At 40.7% G+C, this 21918-nt stretch overlaps 1 protein-coding gene across 1 annotated transcript; it reads right to left on the bottom strand.

The window, feature by feature from the left end:
• Window positions 1–4688: 4688 nt before the first annotated feature.
• Window positions 4689–21469, bottom strand: GDPD1 (glycerophosphodiester phosphodiesterase domain containing 1). The gene is made up of 10 exons (XM_057410059.1): window positions 21295–21469; window positions 16886–16928; window positions 12786–12921; window positions 11798–11843; window positions 10435–10553; window positions 9190–9279; window positions 8020–8153; window positions 7308–7367; window positions 6426–6477; window positions 4689–5862 (listed from the first exon to the last, which is right to left on the bottom strand). The coding sequence occupies exons 1-10, from the start codon at window positions 21428–21430 to the stop codon at window positions 5740–5742; spliced, it is 939 nt and encodes a 312-aa protein (XP_057266042.1). The 5' UTR covers window positions 21431–21469; the 3' UTR covers window positions 4689–5739.
• Between the last annotated feature and the right edge of the window lie 449 nt (window positions 21470–21918).

Genomic DNA, 21918 nt, shown 5'->3' with positions numbered 1-21918 from the left:
GGAGCTGTAAAGCCCTCACTACCTGTATGACCACTCGCCTCGCTTCCCATAGGAATACTCTGCTTATGTACCGCTTACAGCCCTAGCGCAGAGAGCAGCAATCGCAAAGAGGTGGCGGCCTCCCGCGGCAAGGGGCAGGAGAACAGGCAGGACCCAGCGGCCGTTCTGCTGGTTTGTCTTTGCCAGCCAGGAAAACAATCCATCGGAGGAAATCCTAGGGACAAACCAGGAACCCTGAGATGTCTTGACAGGCTGAGAGAGCTGGGCTGGGTCAGCCTGGGGGAGAGAAGGCTCCTTAAGGGGAGACCTTAGAGCAGCTCCAGTGCCTAAAGGGGCTGCAGGAAAGCTGGAGAGGGGCTTGGACAAGGGCCTGTAGGGACAGGCCAAGGGGAATGACTTTAACCTGCCAGAGGGGAGACTGAGATGAGCTCTTAGGCAGAAGCTCTTCCCTGTGAGGGTGCTGAGGCGCTGGCACAGGGTGCCCAGAGAAGCTGTGGCTGCCCCATCCCTGGCAGTGTTCAAGGCCAGGTTGGACACAGGGGCTTGGAGCAAGCTGCTCTAGTGGAAGGGGTCCCTGCCTGTGGCAGGGGTTGGAGCTGGGTGAGCTTTAAGGTCCCTTCCAACCCAGTCTGTGATTCTCTGATTCTATTGACACTCATCAATGAAGGAAAAATGTCTATCCTGAAATGAAAATAGCTGCACCCCAAGCCCTCTTGCTTCTGATAAACTGGTAAGTTCTTCTGAATATTCTAATTGCCAAATCTTAGCACTGCAGATTTATGATGGGTTACACAACCTGAAGTCATCGCAGACAAATACTTTCCATGTTAAAAGACATGAACATTCATCAATGCTTCCCAATTCCCTAGTGTGGTTTACTAACCATTTAGAATGTGTAGTAAGACATAAAATACTGCCCAGAGGAATCTACAGAATCCGCTCATCAGGCTGCTAAGATCCTTTAAAAGATACTAAATACTATTATGTACAAAACCCCCACTTCACCTCTCTTACCTAATGTGAAGCCTCAAGGCTTTAAAATTACACTTGACCTTAAAACCTAATATTTAATATAATTTGATGGAAATCCAGTAGGAAAGCTGGAAATTTACTTGTAGGAGTAGAGGGAACATTAACCTGCTTATTATCATCATAAGAAAGCTCTGTATCTATAGCAAACTATCACCCAACACAGGATAACACAGCACTGCACAGAAACCTCCTACAAGTGGAATCCCTGTTAACATGAACATACTCAAAACCAGCTAGTCTGTGTCCCCAGTTCAGCAGCAGATACCTGTCAACTAGCAAAGGCTTTTTACATGCAATAATCTGCTAATCTTTCACTGATCATCTACAGTCTTTTGCATAAATCTTCTAGCAAGAGTGAGCAGGTATAAGATAACACTGTGTGTGGAAGACGGTGAATTAGAGCGAGTGTCCTTAGGACATTACAGAAGTGTTTCAGGATAATTTAAAGGCCACAGTAAAATATTTTTTAAATTGAATCTAGATTTAAATAAAACAAGTTCCTCTGCTACCATATCTTACGTGCAGAGATAACTGAATGTTTTCATTTCCCCCATTCAATTCAGGTATGATGTACATACACAGATAGGATACAATATCCTCCACATCTGTGAACTGCTACATTCTGTAATTAAACTAATGAGCCTGATTATAGGTCAGAGCTGATGGCTAGAACCAGGCTACGTAAGATCATTTTGTCAGTGCTTTCAAAACCTGACTTGTAATGTTATAAATGTGCACACAGAATCTTGTAACACTGCCAGAATCAAATGGATAAACACCAAAGAGTAGACTTCAAATAAGACAACATTCCCCACGCAGAAAAGATGCATTATTGTGCTTAAGAATTAAGCATCACCATTGCAAAAAACCAAATAATTAGAAAGCAGCTCCGATACAGCCAGCCATTTTTACCCTGAAGTGCAAAGCAAAGGCCAGTGCTGTCACACAATTCCTTTTCAGCACAGCTATCCGAAACACTAACATATGTAACACTTCTCAAAATATTATTAAATAAGAAACATTTGTTGTCTCATTTCACCTTTCTGTTTCCATCCATACAGAACTACACACTCCATTTTATATTAAAGGTGCTGCAATCTAAGACAAACAATTTGCCAGCTCTTTACACTGAAAGATGCTGATAGCAAAAAACATGCAGAGAATCAGTTCTCCTGGCGTGCCTGGGATCTTCATCCTTGTCCCTCCCTCTACCATTATTACATAAGGCTCGCCTACTTCAAACTGAGTAGCATACAGTAAAGTTTCAGAAGTTTAGTACCCAATTTGTATACCTTCCCACTCTTCTCCAATCTTAAATCCTGATTATTTGAATTTTTGTGTGTCCAGGCAGGCTGCTTGCTTTGAAGCATGCAATGCCTGTTCTGCAGACAGGCCTTTGTCTGGAAGCAACGAAGCAACAGCACAGACTGCATTGCTGAACCAGCAGAATTCTCTACCCTATTTTTTAGTATTGCATATGGAGACCACTTCTGGTCAAGTTTATCTACTCCTGTTTCTGTCTTAAAATAAATTATAGATAAATCAAATTGGAATTGACTTCAAAAGTTTACTCACAAGTTCTTTTGCACATGGAGAAGGCAGGCTTAAGTCCCCTGCAGGTTTTGTTTAGCTACACACAGTTGCAGATACTATGATTACTGTATGAGACCACCAATGTCATTGCCAAAAATTTCTTAAAAGTTTAGAGTTTATAATATATCCCCTTCTTTTCAGCAACCCTACCCACATAACAAGTCCACTATCAAAAGCTCAATGTTTACTACACTATAAATATCATAATCTCAGAAATTAGACTTTCAGGCAAAGATGTCACAATAAGTATTCAGCTTTAGATATTTTATGAGCAAAGATGTTTTAATGTGTCACATTTCAAAAGCATCAATCTTTCTTTACAAGAAAAGTCACTTCATAGTTTTGGAGCTAGAGAGGTCCACAAGACTTTCTGCAAATTAAAACTGCATGAAATACACGCATAATCCTTCATACATAAAATATTTTGCAATAGGGTTCAGAACACAGTAAGTGTTAAACAATACTTAAAAGTACCTGAAAAGACTCTCCCCTTGGAGAGAGATTCACGGAACATCCTCCTGGACAGCTGTGCAAGTTCTCAACACACACTTTTCTGTACAAGTGGTTTAAAAATCACACAGTAAATTCTGGAATAGTCAAAACAATGATTTGACAGAACAAGCATTCTACAGTAACCTCAATTCCATGTTATTTTGTTACAGTTATCGTGGCCTAAGCCCTCTGTACTGGTGCTCGGATTCATGGCCTCATCAATGCAACATCACCTGTCTCAAGAGATTAAACTTAGCTCTTGTAGTAAAGCCCAAATGGGTGACTGAATAAATTCAGCAGCTTTCCAGCACTGAGCCCCTTCCCTGCTATGCAACAAGACTCATTCAAATTTCAAATATTAAATAGCAGGCTTATCAAAGAGAGGTCCTGCATAAACAGCACAGTCAAAAGCTGTTATCAGATTTAGGAAGACCAGTGGCAGAAAACACATTAAGCGTTTTTGAAGGCAGAAGTTTACACCACCACTGCTACGGAGAAAGAGGAAAAATATTAAAATGAAAGAAACAGGTTAGTCATTTCAGTAACTGTGTTTTGTCATTCAATACAGAATAAAGCAAAACAGTTTATTTATGCAGTGATGAGGGAAAGTTGAGAGAGAAACTAAATTATGACCTGCCCCCTGAGAGATCAAGTCCAGAAATCAAGACCAGTACCTTAAAATTTATCTTTTCCTAGCATAAGATAAAGTTTTAACGTGTAATTGCTATTTCACAGTATTCTCTAAACCCAGAATTATAAACAGAGGTGTGCGTCTAGAAATTCAACAGCAATAAAATTGAGCTGAAGAAAACCACACTGCATAAGAACTAACTGGAGCTACACACTGGCTAGTAAACCAAATTAAGACAGAAAGGGTGGAAAGTTGATGGTTTGTTTTGTTTTTTTACCTACTGAGCTGCATATGGAGCCTACTCTAACTAGTGTGTGACTAGCAAACATAAAGGACTACAGAGCCCTGGGAGAGGTGGTTAGGGGCTCTGGAGCTCAGATTGTCTTTTCATCAATTCTCCAGGATACAGGGGTGACCTTACAAAAGCTAGGAGGACTGGCCAGGTTAATAAATGGTTAGAAGAGTGGTGTCATAGTCAGGGGTTTGGGTGTCTTGAACACGGCACTCAAGTTTGTAGGCCAGGTCTAGTGGGGGCTGGTGGAGCTGCTCGGTTTTGGTAGGAGGCTTGCCAGACTGGTCAAGGAGGCTTTAAACTAGATGTGTCGGGGGAGGGGGGCATCGTTCCATCCCAACACACCCAGTCAGTTGCCAGAACCTATAATAAAAGCTCGGAGCACTGTAGAGATATCCCAGCCGCTCCAGCCAATGAGCCGGCTTCAGTTGGAGCTCGGCCCAGATGCCTCTATACAAATGCCCAATGCATGCAGAACAAACAAGAGGAATTAGAGATGTGTGCACGTCTACGGGGGTATGATATAATAGGCATCCCAGAAACATGGTGGGATGGCTCCTACAACTGGAGTGTTGGGATGGAAGGTTACAGGCTCTTTAGAAAAGACAGGCCCTTTTGTGGAGAGAAAAGACTAAAATCTACACACTCTTAGATTGACACTTGCTCTTTTTATAAGTACGCATATAAATCTGCTTTGGGTGAATTCATTTAATAGGAACATTTAAATTTGTTCCTGAAACTCCTGACCAAACAGTCTTCTTTGGTCCCTCACCCTAAATCCAACTTTCCATCATCAAGACCACAGATGTTAGAACTACAAATGTGCAAAAGACTCCTAGAATATTGGTTTCCTCCATTAAAAGACTACTTATTACAAAATAAGTGTAATCTCCAGAAAGTGCAATCTTCCTTCCTGGAAAGCCAGGTTTTGCCATGCCACAGTAGCCTGACAGGCAGGTCAGAACCAGCAGCAAACCTAGACTCTTGCAGTAGAAGTCAGCGTCAAACCCAGAACCTGGCTTAAATACCACACTTGGAACTTGACCAGTGAGTCACAGCATTGCCATCACAGCAGAAAGGGGTCTATGTACAGCTGCAACTCAGGTTCAACATTCTTAGCAGTAAGAATAAAAGAGTAAATCTACACTGACCAAATGAGTTCATTTTGGTAAAAAAGTGACCACCTTTATGGACTACACTTCACATGCTACACTGTTCGGCTAGCCACAGATTCCACTCTCTGCTTCTCCTGTGCGTTTTCTTTTTTGCCCTACAGGTTATCTGAAAATTAAAAGCAAGACAAGAAATGCATACACAGAGAGTACTTTCAGAAATTCCTTAGTTTCTGCCCACTAGAATATAACTGGGATAACTGACATGTCTTGACATCTGCTTAGGAACACTTGTGACAGGTAAAATAACGTTTATTATCTACAGGTATCCAATCCAGCAAGTTTCTTCCTAGTCATCACTATATGTGAAGTGTGCTATTGCTAAATGAGCTATTTACAAATGTAAACTATGTAATTAAAGTTTTAAAATAAATAGACAGCCTTTACATTAGGTAGCAACCTGATGACAAGGTAACAGATCATCCAGTTACATCCTTCAAGGTGATCTGTGTATGCTACTCTTTTTTGTTTTTAATGGAGAAAATCCTTGGCTCACAATCTGCAAGAACTTCCTTGGATTTCTTCATTTATGCTGGATAATTATGTAAAAACTCCTTAAGTTTTGTTGGATAGTCTGTCATCACTCCAGTTGCTCCTAGATCAAATGCTCTCTTGTATTCTTGTTCTTCATTCAGTACCCAAATATACACCTGTAAAATGGGATAGAAAGACAAATTATTCCAGGAAATACTCAAAGAAATAAAAAAGGTGACTTTTGACTTAAATTATTTCATGTGAGAGATGACAACACATATATTTAAAACAATAAATTATTACATTCAGATGCCAAAGACAGACACACAAACACATCCAACTTCTCCCTTGCCCTCCAAATGGAGGTATTTTCTAGTGCTGATTCCAACTCCATTTCATTACTTTCATAGACTTCAGGTATTTGCATTCAATTATTTTGTTAAACCCCAGAACAGGTAAGCAGTTTAGCAGATTTTGTACATTTAAGTTTGAAGTGTTTGTGTGTGGATCTTAAAGAAATTTAAAGAGTTTTTTTCCAAACATGCAATTCTTGCTTTGCAGCAACAGAACTGCAAATATAAGAGCATAAGCTATTGCTCAGAAACCAAAAAGCAACACATAACCTAGCAACACACAGAACATGCTGGGGAGAACACAAACCCATCTTAAGGCCACATGCAGCTGGTTCAAATTCTCACTATGTTTAAAGCACATTTCCTTTCTCTTTGCCACACTGTACCTGAATGCCTCGAGCAGTGAGGTGGTCAAAAAGTGCTTTCCTCATCAGCAGTCTGCAGAAAGGAGCATGATTTTATTTAAGAACTTGAAGTATATATGAAATTTTCAATGCATGTTGATGCTCTGTAATGATTTTTTTCATATAGCATTTACATTTAACGTTTTCCGAAAGAGATTAGAAACCTAATTATAGAAAACCTTTAGCTCAAGCAACTCAAGACTGATTAACACAGTACCCAGAAATCTGCATTAGCTATGGATATCTGTATCAACTCTTCTGCAGATCAAATCCAGCAGACTCCTTCATTGTACATGTACCCCACACCATGTCTGATGAATTAATCCCTTTGCTTTCAGAAGAGATTTTAACTCTACTGGCCACTTACGAAATCAAGCTGACAGATGTCAGACACAGAAGAGCCAGAAGAAACTAACTGCAACCACATTCAAAGTGCGTTACTAAGTTGCCTCTGAAGCATGGATATTCTTCAAATGCAAAGTGTTCCATGTGAGCCAAACAGCATCTCCTCTAACAACATTATGAAACAGTCACAATCCCATGAAACATGAAAGCTGCATTCTGAATCTACTTGCATGCTAATTAGCTGACCACAGTTAATGGCAAACGAAATAGACTAAATTGGAATAATGACCACTTACTGCACCTCAGTATGTTTCAGTTTATGAAAAACAAAAGCATACAGGAACGCCTACATAAGATTTAGGTATGATTTATCCTGTACTGACAAAAAAGCTAGAGGAAACTGAGAAAATAAATAATTAAACTCCAACACAAGTAGCTATAGCAATAGTCTTGGTTGCTTGAGCCAACTGTTAAAATATAGGCAAATAGAAATGAAAATGCAATCAGACACAATCTTACGTGTCAGCTAGCCAGATAATAAATTTTTGGCTTCTTGTCACCTTCTGTGGTTCTTTCAGCCTGTTGAGGAAGAGAAAACGAAAGATTACCAGGGCACAGTTTAAAATATTAAGATGTTCCTGCAAAAGGAACATGAAGAATTAATCTTGCAGTTTCTCAAATTAGAACAGCAATTTCACTACGACAGTGACTTAGAATTGGGTTACACAAGAGAATGCGCTGCATTTAAGAGAAGCGGCAGAGACGGGTATTCAGCAGCATTTTGAGTGCAGTATGATAAAAAAAGAGCATGTGAAAACTTGTATTTACCCTACTAATGACTTGCCTCTTGGCCTTAATCAGATTAATTTGTTCTCAACAAAGAGGAAGAAAAGTGCAAGAATTAGTTATTTGTATGGAACTGCTCCATATTACTATCTAGATGGCAAGTTGTAAAGGTATCTGTAGGAATAGGAAATGCTGTAAACACACAACACTGGTATACACAGGCACCCCACATGAACAAGTGAGTAACCTGGAGCTGGACAGCAACAGGTTAACTACAGAGGAGGAGGGTTCCACAGTTTTCTCTGAGGAATATACAGAAGTGCCTAAATTAACAAGAGTCTCCTCAGTCCAAGGATGCTGACTAAACCAGTGTTCAAGGTGGCATCATCATTCACTTGCTTTATTATCATTTCAGTGCAGCACCCACATATGGACTCAAACTCACTTGAGGATGATTGAAGGCATGGGAATCTCCAAGAATTCTTCCTTGAAAGGAATGAATGGCAGCAGACCGGTGTAGAACAGGCCAAGAAGCAGGAGGACACGTTGCAAACAGAAGATGATGGGAATATCAGCATTCTGCAGGAACCACGAAAGCAAGATTCTACATTACCTTGGTAGATAGTTGAGTCTGTTGCAATTAAGTTTATTCATCAGTACATATTTAAAGTTTAGCACTTGCGCCTAAAGATTAAGCTGCCAACTGTTTATGACATGCTTGCACTGAATTTAAATTACTCTTCCTTGTAACCTGTAATCCAAGCAACAGTTTTATGCAGTTTGAAGGAGCAACAAGGACCTGAAAAGGCAAAGTTTCACTGGCTGCAGTAATGTGTTTGTTACCTGCCTTCACCATCTTTCCAGACTACACGTTCTCTGTCAGACAAGTATTATCACAAAGAAGAGGATGTGCTTTAGCACAGGACTTGTTACAGCTTGATATCACATTAAAATGTGTTGTGATACAAGTTGAAGATGCTGGTTTATGAACTAAAATATCTGGGTATTGATGTCACAAAAACGAACAAATTTAAGTGCTTTTCAGGTAAGAAATGGTGTTGTCCTGAATAGATAAATTAGAACAATATCCATACCCTCAACTAGATCAGTTTCACTCAGGTGCAGAACTCCTTTGGACTAAACAAAGTTTTAATTTAATTCTAAATGGTACTATTCCTCAAAAAATAAATAAACCAGAAATAACATCTACAGCTGTAAACCAGCTTTATACCAATGTAACTGTGCGTCAGCTAGTGGCCACATCCATTATTTTCATAAAAAGAGACAGACAATAAGCAATCCTTAGAAAAATTGCTTTTGTAGCAGATGAACAATGTGCAAACCAGCCTGTAACAGTTCCTGGCATAAAATCATGCCTCCCTAAATCTTACAGAACAAGAATAAAACATGATTAAGCTTAATATGGATGTTAACTGTGTTTGATTTATCCTAACAGCACAGTAAGCAGAATATATCTAAGCACAAAATTTCCCATCACATCTAGAAAGTCGGGCATAGCTGACTAAATATTGATTTACAGGGTGCTTTGCTGTACATTTTGTCACCACACAGTAACAAGCAAGCAAGAATGAAGCTTAGCTGGACCCGGTCTTACCTCCTTAAGACACTTTGATACAACCTCGTAATTGACATTCCCCCATACTGTCAAATGCTCTCGCTTATACTGACTCACCAGCTCAGAAACCTGCAACATAAAAAAGCAGAACCCTCAGATGTATTCACTGAAATTATGTGCAGCATTACCTAATGGAAACTCTACTTCCTACTTTCCAACTATGCAAGTCATTAACGATAGCTCTTCTATACCTTTTCCCATCTTAAGAGGATTGTGCTGCTTTGACTGGAAAGATACAAATGATCAGGTCAGCGGATAAAAGGAAAGACCATTATACCTAAATGTCATGGTTTAACCCCTGCCAGCAGCTAAGTACCACGCAGCTGCTCACTCCCTCCCCTCAGTACCCCAGTGGGATGGGGAGGAGAACCAGAATAAAAGGCAAAAGAATCTGGGTTGAGAGAACAGTTCGGTATTTGATGTAAAACATAACAAATAAAGAGAGGGGAATAAACCCCAAGACAAAATGAGTGATACATACTACAGCTGCTCACCACCTGCTGACCAATGCCCAGCATGTCCCCAAACAGTGATCACTGGCTCCCACCCAATCCCCCCCCTAAGTTTCAATACTGGGCATGACATGCTGTGGTATGGAATACCCCTTTGGCTAATTCAGGTCAGGTGTCCTGGCTGTGTTCTCTCCTGGCTTCTTGTGCCCCTACTCACTGACAGAGCATGAGAAATGACAAAGTTCTTGACTTCAGGTAAGCACTTCTTAGCAACAACTAAATCATTGGTGTGTTATCAACACTATTCTCATACTAAAGCTAAAACACAGCACTGTAGCAGGAAGAAAACTAACTCTACCTCAAATGCAACCAGGGCACTACAAAAAGCCCCCTAGAGAACTTAAGGAAACTCAATGGCAAAATAGTATCTGACGGAAAGCAGATCTCCTTTTCTGTGATGAGCTTTTATCTTTACATTGACACTTTGGTTTTATGCTCCTGCGGCAAGCAAGACCCTTCACATGAAGTACAAACCAAATGTGTCTCTAGCAGTGTAGCATCAGTTTCACGTCAATATAAAGGGTCAGTAAAGAGCTGCTTGCTGGATATTTTGCACGAGATCACTTCATACATGGAGCAAGATCTCACACATGAAGGATGAAGCAGCCCAAGAGCACAGACTGCCATTAATCCAAGAAACCAAGAAACTTCTTTGGAATTTCAACATCATTACGTGACATTCAGTCTCAGTTCAGCATGGATTGTCATGTACCTTTTTGATCAACACATTGTTGTTCACTTTGATGTCAATGTTGACAGGAGTCTGTGGAAATGCCTCAAACACCTCTTTCAGGAGTGGAATACGGTTATCTTTTCCCTCACAGTGACATTCTGGGAAAACAAGAAGGTTGTCACTGCTGTGGCCATTTTTAATATACCACAGATAAAAGCTGAGATGTCAGAGCACTTGTTATCTTAACATTTGAAAAAGTATATAGTTCCTAGATGTACCATGTTTTTAAACTATTAAAAAATAGGAATTTATTTCACTTGGCTGTAATTCATTATGACAAGCTCATAATGAAAATGCCCTGAGCATACTGTACATTTAGGTTTTAACTTCATGAAATCCATTATTTAGCAACAGTAGGTGTGCAGGCATCGTTAAAAATCCTGAAATAGCAAACATGGGCTCAGTTAACACATACCAAATGCAATGAGATGACTATGGAATGTGACAAAATGACAAAAACTTCTTCTGCTGGGAAAATTACTGGATAAGCATCATGAGTAAAGGGCAGAGAAGGCAAAACCCCCAAACTTTATTGTATGAAACTGCTTATGGCTCTAATGAATTACCTGAAGGCTCTTGCCACTTCTTCGTATTTTAAGTATTTTGCAATTTTGAACAGAAAAGTTTAACACTAAATTTGCTTGCTGGTCAACTGAAATCTGGAAAGGTTGTACAAGACAGTCACAAACTCCCTCAAGCAAACACACTTGCTATCATCTCCATAGCCTTTCCTAGATGGCAATGTTCTCAATTTTAGCCTGTGTGCTTTATTCAAATTACAGTCCCACAAATCAGTTTTCAGAAGAAAAGAGGTTATGTTTTTTAATACGTCTTCTTCTCTTGCAGCAATACTGGTACCGAACTTTGTCATACATATAGTAACTACTACTGCTCTTTTCATTTATCTTCTGAAGACATCTGTATTATCTGACATCTTGCAGTACTTCAGGCTCAGAGTGCACCAGCACAATGACACTTATATGGAAAAGAAACTTTCTTCTACCTTCTCTTTGTTTTTCAGGACAACAAATTTTCAATCAGCACCTTCTGGAGAACTCACAAGGGAAATAGAAAGCAGTTGCAAGAAGTAGACAAGCAAACAACTGAAATGTTTACTTGGAAGAGATATACAACATCTTAAACTTCATCACTGCCAAGTGATGTGGAAAAAAAAATCTATTTTTGTTTCTAAACCTAGGACTGTATTTTCCCTTTAAAACTTCTCTTATCAAGATACTGAGAGAAGCAAATCCTCTTTTCCCTTTGCCAATCTGAAATTGCCATAATACAATAATGGAAACTTACTTACTGTAAACTGAAAGAGCAGGAGACAAAAACTTACCTTTCTGAAAGGTGACATCCAGCTTGCAGAGATATGGTGGCAGTTCCTTAAAAATAAAGGGAAATGGAACACTAATTCAAATGTGGGAATGTAATCATCCATTTTTTTGAAAAAGACAAAATAAAATATTCATAAGCCATGTAAGTTAACTTTAAAGACAAAACTTTTTTTAAAATCTTCTTGCCCACAAAGTAATTTATTTTATGACTGTGTTTATTCTTACTTGAACTATTTGGCATTCTTAGACTTGTGCTACCTGTAGCTGAATAAGTCAAAACATTTTACTGTAGTGACAGGACAAGGGGCAATGGGTTAAAACTTAAACAGGGGAAGTTTAGGTTGGATATAAGGAGGAAATTCTTTCCTGTTAGGGTGGTGAGGCACTGGAATAGGTTGCCCAGGGAGGCTGTGAATGCTCCATCCCTGGCGGTGTTCAAGGCCAGGCTGGACGAGGCCTTGGGTGATATGATTTAGCGTAAGGTGTCCCTGCCCACGGCAGGGGGGTTGGAACTGGATGATCTTAAGGTCCTTTCCAACCCTAACGATTCTATGATTCTATGATTTCCAGATACTTGTCTGAAAATTCTGATAATTCCATTTCAATATCAGATGGAAAGACAGTTCTGTAAAACAGACTTTTAAAATAGTAAATGCAGGTGGGATTCACCTGCCCATCGTCCCACTAAAAAGCTGGTCACACGAAAAGGAGCTTGTTGATTAAGCTGCCTTTGCCATCAGTATGGTAAAGCAGGCCTACCACCAGACAGGTCTTCAGCCTGCTCCTGGAAGGAGTTACCCTCTGGAAATGTGCTGGGTGTGATCCTCTGACTACACATGGAGCCAAGTTAAGTTGTTCTTTCAGTAAGACGAGATGAATCCTCTCAGATTTTGGATATTAGACATACATGCACATGAGCTCCCTGCCACCCCAGTCACTCCACACATTTTTAAACATCATCTAGCACTACTATTTTTTCCTTCAACTTACAGAGTATTTGAGGTCAGATATGTTGACATCAATTCCTGTTGATCGCTTCAAGTTCTCATCATGGGACACCACCACTTGCTCATCTTTTGTCAGGTGACAATCCAGCTCCAACATGTCTGTTCCTATATTAACCGCACTGGAAGCAAAGAAGCCTGCCTTGAATCATACATGTATTTGGTAAAGATCCAAAACTACCACATACATGTTATTCAACTAAACTAATCCCACTGGAATTACTTTGGATGCTTTATGATGCAATGATTCCTCACCATCTTGCTACAAAGTGAGAAGCAAGTAACTGCTGCAGTGAGAAAGCTGATTCAAGAACAAACAAGGTATCATGAATCAGAGACACAATTTAAGCTTTGGCTTCATCTTCCATTGAAATCAAGTAGCTGTCAAGTGCAGCTTACCACCTCAGGATTCAGAAACTGACTTCTAAAGTAATTTTCAGTGATGCTTATTAGGACCACTGGAAGAAGACAGCTCTTAAAAAAAACAATTTTGTGGGAAGCATAGACAACAAGTGACAGGGATGTGAAAGCCCTTTTTTACTTGATTTAAGTTAATCAGGAAATTAGCAATGGGGATTTTGGCTGGCAAAATGACATTTAAGAAAATTTAATATTGCAAATTTTTCATTAAAGTATTAAATTAAAAAAAAATACAAACCACTAGAAGCCAGTCATATTTTTCAAAGGAAAAAAAGATCTATTCCTGTTCCAATCTGCTGCTCTGAAGAGTTCTAATCCAATTCCAAATCCACTCTATCAAAGCTTAGCTCATAAGCATAAAGAAAGCAGAAAGCAGTAATAATATCGATGAAAAATAAGTACAGGAAACCTCACACTAGAGAAGAACTAACAAGAAGTGAATTGCTCATTTCCTTAGAAAAGATACTCAGAAGGTCCCAGCAGACAGCTGAAAGTCCTGCCCTGAGGCATTAACACTTCCCTCAAAACACCAGGGTATTCCTTTTTAACCACCTATGAACAAACCTGTAACATCTGAGAATACAGTTTATACAAGACCCAAAGCTCTGTGACTTCACTAGCAGCCTTTTCTTAAGTACAGATGCACCGCAAACATTTACAAATGCAGTAACAAAGCAAAACAAAAAACCATAATAAAATTGAATATACTCCTTTAAGTGTTTAACACAATTTCTGGTCCAGCTGGGATAATGACCAAGAAGACAGTTGTCAAATTAAAACCAATTTATTAACTGTTTCCCAGTGCCACTAATTAAGAATCAGGAGAGGAACAAAATCCTATTACATATGAAAGATACACAGCCTGTTCCATGTAATTTTGTCTCCTGAGGAACAGCATCTCCAAACACACTGCAGGAGATCTGCCAAATTTGTAGATGTTCCCAGCTAGTACCATGTATTATTAATTAACCAGCCAAATTTACTAGAAATATTACTGCTTAAGAAATTCAGGAGTGATGTTACATGGAAAAATGAGAACAACAACTTTCCTTGTTAACAAATCTGGGAATTTGCCAGGCTCTTACTAGCAGCTTGCTGCTAAATAAGCTCCCTTAAAGTGCCGAGTCTTTTCAGCTGGAAATCAGTTTGTTCTGCAGCTCTGTAATAACACATCAATGTACAGGACTCCAGAGAAGACTTCAGATCTCTCCAGATTCAGAAGAATGTGTTGGATTCAGATCCAACTGCTCCAGAACAAAAGTTGTGAAGCAGACTCCCATTTGCAAATTAAGATGATTGAGCTCTTTGCACCCGTGTTTAACTCCAACTGTTTTCAAGTAAAATGACATACCAGAAACTATCTAAGAAAAGCCTTACTTTGCAAATTAAATTCCACTAGGCAACACCTAATGTAGCACAATGTATAGAATTTATAAATACTAAGTTGATCTCATGCTTTTATTCCTGTATCTACAGTGTTTAAAGCTTTCTCTCTAAAGTACGTACATAAAAGAAAAGGAAATACAACAAGAAAATACCTGGAGAGTTTGCTTAGCAGCTTCCTGTCAAGACAATGCTGAAGTACATGCCTCTGTTAGGGACTACTAAACTAGTAATTAAATCCTTACGACATCTTTTATGCCAGATCCTCAAATACTTTAAGACACAAAGTGTCTCTCTTAGCTTAAGATCAGTTATTTTAAAATCTAAACCCACCACAGCAGCAATTAAATGCACTATAACATGATTACAGCCCCCCAGAAAACATCTATTAGTCATTTTACCATGCAAAAACAAAGAAGTACTATCTTTGGTACAAAAATCTTATAATTGCTTTCCAGAATATTTATAAATTAAGCTAGTTAGAGGCTGAAATTACCACTAAGGCCTCTCCTTTCATATGCTTTATGTACTACTATAATAATTTTTTCATGCAACAGTATTAAATATTCTCCAATTGCTGTTAAAGAGCTAATAGCATAAATAAAGCTATCTGCTTGTCAATACTTGGGTTACTGTTAATAAGGCAAATCCAAGGGGGTAGGTCTTATGCTGCAGACAAGCATCCTCTTTTGGATTCAACTACATCACTAGTCAAACATGGCTGTGTGTCCAAACCTGCAGAGACAGCTCTTGCAGGCTTCACGCAAAATCTGATGCATAAAAATGATGGATTAGCTCATACGAGATCTCTGAGCCAATCTACGTTAATTTTTCACCACGCAGATCACCAATTTTCTCCCCAGTTCCTTTTGGTAGCTTACCAGTGGAGATAGGAATGAACAGATAAGAAGGACAAAGCCTTTACCCCTTGACAGAGGAAGCCAGAAGACTTTCTACTGCCTAATGCAGTAATTGCTCTGACTCTGCTTTCTGCAGGAGTACAATGCCTTTATACAATCAATCTCAAAGTAACTGAACTTTGACATCAGCAGCTGTGATGAGTTCAAAAAGCAGACCTCAACACATTTGTTACCACTGTAATAATTATAAATAATTAGATTGGTCAGAGGAGAGTCAGACAAATGTCTGTGTTACCACAAAACATTATCTGACTCCTGGCACAGTCCTTACTCCAAATACTACAACTCACTTCTGGGAATCAGATAAAAATAAGTTATGGTGTAACTCACTTTGCAAGAGCCCCATACATTTAAAACCAGTATAATACTAAATGAAAACTAAGAAATGGTTAAAAAGCAGAAACAGAAAAAACACACTTTCAGAAAACATAGTAGCAGACTTGAGAAAAGGCAGATCGGCAGGAAAAATACCCCAACAAACCAAAACACAAAAGTATGCTAAGCCTCCATGGAGATAGAAAATACTGCAGTGCTTTCAATAGCACTGCTCAGGGAAAGCTGGCACTCCTCAGCCTGCAAGGAAATGTGCAAACTGATGAGGCTACTTAGCAAAAAGCAGATTTAAAAAAAGCCCAAACCAATCAAAACAAAAAGAAGCCTAAGTAATTTGGTCACTTCTCACTGGCAGCTAGAGTTTTAGATAGGCTTCCTTTTGAAATGCCTTTGAGAACCTTGTTAGAATTCACTACTCTGGGGACCTAAAAGGCACAAGCTCCATTTTAAACCCTTAGATAAAAGGCTTTCACTTCACATATGTATAAAGGGAAAAAAACGCAACACAAACATTTTTAATAGATTTACAGAGGACTTCTTACAGCCATAACACCAGTCAACAGATTCAGACTTGCTGAAATCCAGCCTTGCATGCTAATTAGCTAATATGCTAACTGGTCTAGGATATGATCTGAAATACCTTTTGTGAAATATCAATGCATCTAGAAAAAACAGCTATTGGTTACAAAAAATAACTTTATAATGATACATAAATTAATAGAAGTAATCACCATTAAACATGGAAGCAGTATTGCTTCATGTTTTATTTAACACAGGAGGAATCAGGCCTCAGGGATTTTATTTCAAACGGCCAGTCTACCACGTTATCAGGTACAACTCATAGTTTGCAATATCCCAATTCCTTCCGGTTTAGCAATCCACAGAAGTCACCCAAAGGGGAGATGACTTTCAGAAAGAGGACACTGCGCCCCAAACAACTGATGAAGTCATATCTTCATTGATTGCTTCACTCATGGGAAATAGGGACAACACCGCTGACTTAGACATTATTAGTTCCATTTGTACTCACTGGTGAAAGGCTGCCATCGTGTTTTCCAGGTTTTCTCCAGCACCTACAAAAGTAACAAAAACTAAAACATGTGAAAATTCCTTTTCCTCCCCTCAATCCCAGTGCAAATACGTAATTTAAAAAAAATAATAAATAAAATATGTATATTTTGAGGAAATATTTGGAGGTAGTATGAAGCTAGAGTCAGAAATCCTTGTTGCCACTAACTTACTGGGGAGACCCAAGAGACAGAACTTCTGGAAGGGAAGGGGGAGAACACTTATCTTGGATTTTGTGTAACAAAATGTGTCTTGGCTTGTTTTACCAGAGGTTGGATATCGTTTTTCCTTAAAGGCACTGTATCTGGCTGTAACAATATGCTCCACAAGCATAGCAACAGTATATGCAAAATGTCTACTCCCACTAACTCTGAAGTAACACAAGGAAAGGTGACAAGAGGAAAGAAAGAAAGAAATACCAACCCAAAACAAAAGGGAAAGAAAAAAGTGCCCAAGAGTCTTTAAAGCTGATATTCCCTAAACGTGTGACCCAGTTGATGCTCAAAGAGGCAACAACCTCCTTTCTCAGTGCAAGAATACATCTTGAAACAGCACAAATCTGTCAGTGACGGCTTGTACTGCTGGCAAAAGGAGGCCTTGTACACAAGAAATGAAACACACATCAACTCCAGTTAAGAAATGAAGGCACAAGCATTTTCTCTCAGGCAGGAGTAAACTCTTTAAGCCATCATTCTCACCATAAAAATCTTTGAAAGTCAGCCTGGTTAGGGAGTGCAAAAGCTTGTTTGTGCATTCTTCCTCCCTCAAAAAACTGGCAGTATTATAGACTGAATTCCAACTTCAGGAAGATCCACGTACCAACGAGGATATCAATGCAAATTTTAAGTACCCATTGACAGTGATGAATGACAGACTTTGTAAACAACAATTATAAAAGCTCCAATTAAGGCTTTGCCTATTAATGAGGCCTCATCAGTACATCCTTACACAAGTCTGTGCTTAGTTACTTAATGAAAGCGATGCAATTCTATGTAGACACAACTAGCAATTTAATATTGTTATCAGGTGAGCTTGCATTGGAAGCTCAGACAACAAAAGACTTAACTGACTTACAATGACACAATCTGTGTTGTTTATCATGAACCGATACAGTAAATCCACAGCAGCTTCTGTGGTCAGGCATTCACTAATATTTTATGGAATTTGAGGGCAGAACTAGGAATAAGCCAAGTGGCAAAAGTGACTGGGGGATAGAGTAGAGCATGAGAATCTTGTTGTATACTTTGATGATTGCCTAATAGATGGGGAAAACCCGCACAGGACTTGGATGGTCAGTTACAAGTTAACTGCAATAAAATTAAGTTTTTAGATAACTTATCAATTGTGACAACTCAGCCCATGCATCCTGCATGTAAGAGAGGGGAAAAAATCCTGAGTCAGCCTTCAATTTGTGAACAAACCAACAGTATCCTAACATTCCTGGGCAGAAAGTCCCAAAAATACAACTTAAAAGTGACTCATTTGACAAGTCACGTGTTAGGGAGGTAGGTATGGCAAGTCAAACCAGTTGGTAACAAAAAGCCTGACTTGTAGAGTTCTTTGAAAATGAGGAAAAAAATTGAGAGATCAGCTGAAACAGGAATTCTAGGTTAGCAACATGGCTTCCACAAACCACACTCAGAAAAGGGAACTAAGACAAGCGAGTGATTTTGATGTGTTAAATCATTTTTCCTCCTTAAAAATGAAAATGCTGGGCTGACCAAAGGGCTTCTGACAGGTACTTAAATGCACCTCCGGATCCATGTCTCATCCACTTATGTTATTGCATTTCCCACACAGAAATCACCTTCCCCAGCAAACTTCAGCATCCTATGAGCCAAAATGTGATGTCAAAAAATTGCGATTATATATTCTAACTTTGAAAGCACTACCATGGGACAAGATGGAGTCAATGTCAGGCACCGACTCAAGGAGGGTTCTTCCCCTTGATGTAAGCAAAACAGGCTGTTAGGAAGAATACTGCCAGCAGGTCAAAGGAGGTGACTGTCGTCCTCTACTCAGCACCAGTGAAATCACATCTAGAATGACATGCCCAGTTCTGGGCTCCAAAGTACAAGACAGACACGGATCTACTCATACAAGTCCATAGAAAATAAAGGATGCTGTGAAAATTAAGGAATAAAAGATTCTTGCATACAGTGAGAGGCTGAGAGCACTGGAATGTTTAGCCTGGAGAAGAGAAGCTTTGGAGGATATTACCCACATGTAAAAATACCAGATGGGAGGAAGTAAAGAAGACTGCGCCAGACTTTCCTCCGTGGTGCCCAGGGAAAGGGCAACAGGAACAAATTGAAATACAGGAAACACGGTTTATAAACATAAGAAAAAACCTTTCTTATTGCAAGAGTTATCAAACTCTGGAATAGGCTGCCCAGAGAGGCTGTGAAGCTTCTGTCCTTGGATGTATTCAAAACCTAACTTGACAAGGTTGTGAACAACCTGCTGTAGTCACCCTTGGTCTGGTCTGGTCAGATGAGATGATCCCCAGAGGTCCCTTCTAATATCAACTCTTCTGTGATTCTGTAAAAATCATCATGCTACCTTGCCTCAAAGGCCCTGTAACCTAATCCATGAAGCCGGCACTGGCAGAGGACTCTTAACACAGAACATCAAGACCTCATTACTGTTCTCAGAAGTGACTAATTTTAAAATTATAGAGAAGTGAAGAAATAATTCAGGGATGCTTGCATTGATGAGCTATAAACAAACATAAGAACATTCCTGTGTGAAGAAAGAAGCGAAATCAAAACCCACAGACTTAAACTTCAGAACAGAAAAAGCCAAACAAGTTAAGCGTTACCTTGATCTATTAAGTTAACAGGAGTAATGCAATAGGCAAACTCACAATGCGTCTAAAGCTACAGCATGACTAAAGCTCGATGAGAACTTAAGCCCCACAGGAATCTAAGTTACAAGGTAAACACTACAGAGAGTAGAGAGTAAGTGATCTTCAGTCTCACAGTACCCAACAGCCAGCAAGCTGCCCAAATGCTAAGGGCTGTACCTCCACCACAGGTGTATTTCACACTACACAGGCACAGAACAACTCAAAGGCTGTGGACTTTGTCTCTGAACACATAATGAATAATCCTCCTATTGAGTAAGGCTTTCCTGTTGTTCCAATGGTGCTTAGTGCAACTAGTCAAAACACCTCCTCTCCAGGCTCAGGGCTGTATTATCTTAACTAAGGTCACTGCAAAGAAGTGAAAACAAAAGCAAGCTCCAAAGTCATCTGCAAGTTTTTAAATAGCTAGCAAATTAACAAACAAACAGGTAACAATCAAAACTGAGAACCTTTGCTCATGGAATGAAAAAACACCAGGAAACAGCTAATATATGCACCCCAAAGCAAAAGGTGCCTTTCACGCGATACTTAAAACTAGAGTGACGACAAAACTTAATCTGATGTATAAACAAAATAAATGCGAGGAATAAAATCTGTAAGAGATAAGCTCTAGCTTTTGTATTTTGATAAGGCAGTAGTTAAGGACCATTGGCTACAAACGTGATCAAACACAGCATTGAGATGTGACACCGAAAGCTGGTTAAACTCGGCACCTGACATATCTCCCATGCTTACTAGAAAAGTGACTTTTCATGAACTAAATGAGGCAGAAGGGGAAAGCGCGGAACTGATCTTCACAGGACAGGAAAATACAATTTCCTGTATTTTTTTCCTCCCAATACTTACGAAAAGGTAGAAGAAACTTTAAAACCATCTTTCCGTTTTAGACAGATTCAAGCAGCCCACCCACAAGGCCTTGGCACAAGGTGTGCGGGGGAGACAAAACTCTCAAAATGGGATCGGTTTCACCACAGCACTGAACCATTTAAACAGTCTCCAACTGCAAGGGGCGCAAGAACAAAGTCACGGCAAACCGCGTTTCTTCTGAAATCAGAAAGCAAAGCAAATAGGCGTTTAGAGGCAAGAATATTCACCTTTGGACCTGGTTTAAGCAACAGTCAGTCACCTCTCTCATTAGGAGAAATGCCATAGTTCGGAATCATTAAAGCAAATAATATGTACGTTTGAGACCCACGTAACACCTGCAGTTTTCGGCTGACGCGTTCCGGGTTCGCAGATTGATTCAGCTCTGAAATCAAGCACCGGTCAGCAGGTGGCTCCTAAAATTAGGCTGCGGGAGGAAGGTCTGAAGGGAGCCCGCTGCGAGCGGCGGGCAGCGCCCAGGGGCCCTTCAGCACCCTCCGCACGGCTCCGGAGCGGCCGCCCTGAGGCAGCGGGGAGCCGCGGGAGCCCCTCAGCCCCCAGCCCACCTGAGGGGAGGGCGGGAAGCGGCGCCCCGGGGCCGCAGCGGGCAGACCCCCCCCCCCCCGCATCCCGTCACTCACCGCCGCGGTGGGAGATGTGCCGGCAACGGAAGCGCTGCCGCTTGGGCCGGTGGAGCAGCCCCGGACACTTGAGGAGCAGCGCCGAGGTGAGGACGTATCCGCCCAGCGTGGAGAGCACGTACAGCGCCGCCGACATCCTGCGCCTCTCGCCGGCTGTGTCCCGCTGCCCGCCCGGCTCGTCCCGTCCCGTCCCACCCCGCTCCCGGCTCTCAGCGAGGCGCCACCGCCGCGCAGCCGCACCGCCACCCCCAGTGCGCAGGCGCAGGGAACCCTGCCCTACCCGCCGGCGGCTCGGCGCCGGGCTGAGGCGGGTGGAGCGGGGCAGGGCCCTCGGCCGCCCTCACGCCCTGCGCCGGTGGAAGCGGTCAGCAAACGCCGCCGGCCGTTCCCGGCTGCACGCGTTAATTCCTCGTCTCGCTTTCCCCGGGGCATGGCCGCGTCCCTCAGAGATAACCGTTCTCTGCAGCGCTGCTCATCTTGGCGCTTGAGCACCGCTCAGTGCTTGGTAACCCCGGAGGTTACTCGTGAGGAGGATCATGAGGTACCGTTGGCTTCACTGGTTAACACCCAGCTGATTGGAGATGTACTGAACACAGAGCAGGTCTCAGCTCTGGTCAGGCAGTG

Source organism: Pezoporus wallicus, unplaced genomic scaffold (genome assembly GCF_028554395.1).
Source record: "Pezoporus wallicus isolate ANWC-B61680 ecotype Strahan unplaced genomic scaffold, APGP_CSIRO_Pwel_v1 contig_8269, whole genome shotgun sequence".
NCBI lineage: Eukaryota > Metazoa > Chordata > Aves > Psittaciformes > Psittacidae > Pezoporus > Pezoporus wallicus.
This window is presented reverse-complemented; position numbering and strand designations above follow the sequence as displayed.

What these genes read in the sequence shown, in the direction of transcription:
- GDPD1 (XM_057410059.1), bottom strand. Translation starts at nt 21,430, where the DNA reads ATGTCGGCGGCGCTGTACGTGCTCTCCACGCTGGGCGGATACGTCCTC. An exon ending in ACAATGTGTTGATCAAAAAG is followed by an intron (nt 9,280 to 10,434) that starts GTACATGACAAT and finishes TTTATGTTGCAG; the next exon opens with GTTTCTGAGCTGGTGAGTCA. An exon ending in ATTATCTGGCTAGCTGACAC is followed by an intron (nt 6,478 to 7,307) that starts GTAAGATTGTGT and finishes TCCTTTCTGCAG; the next exon opens with ACTGCTGATGAGGAAAGCAC.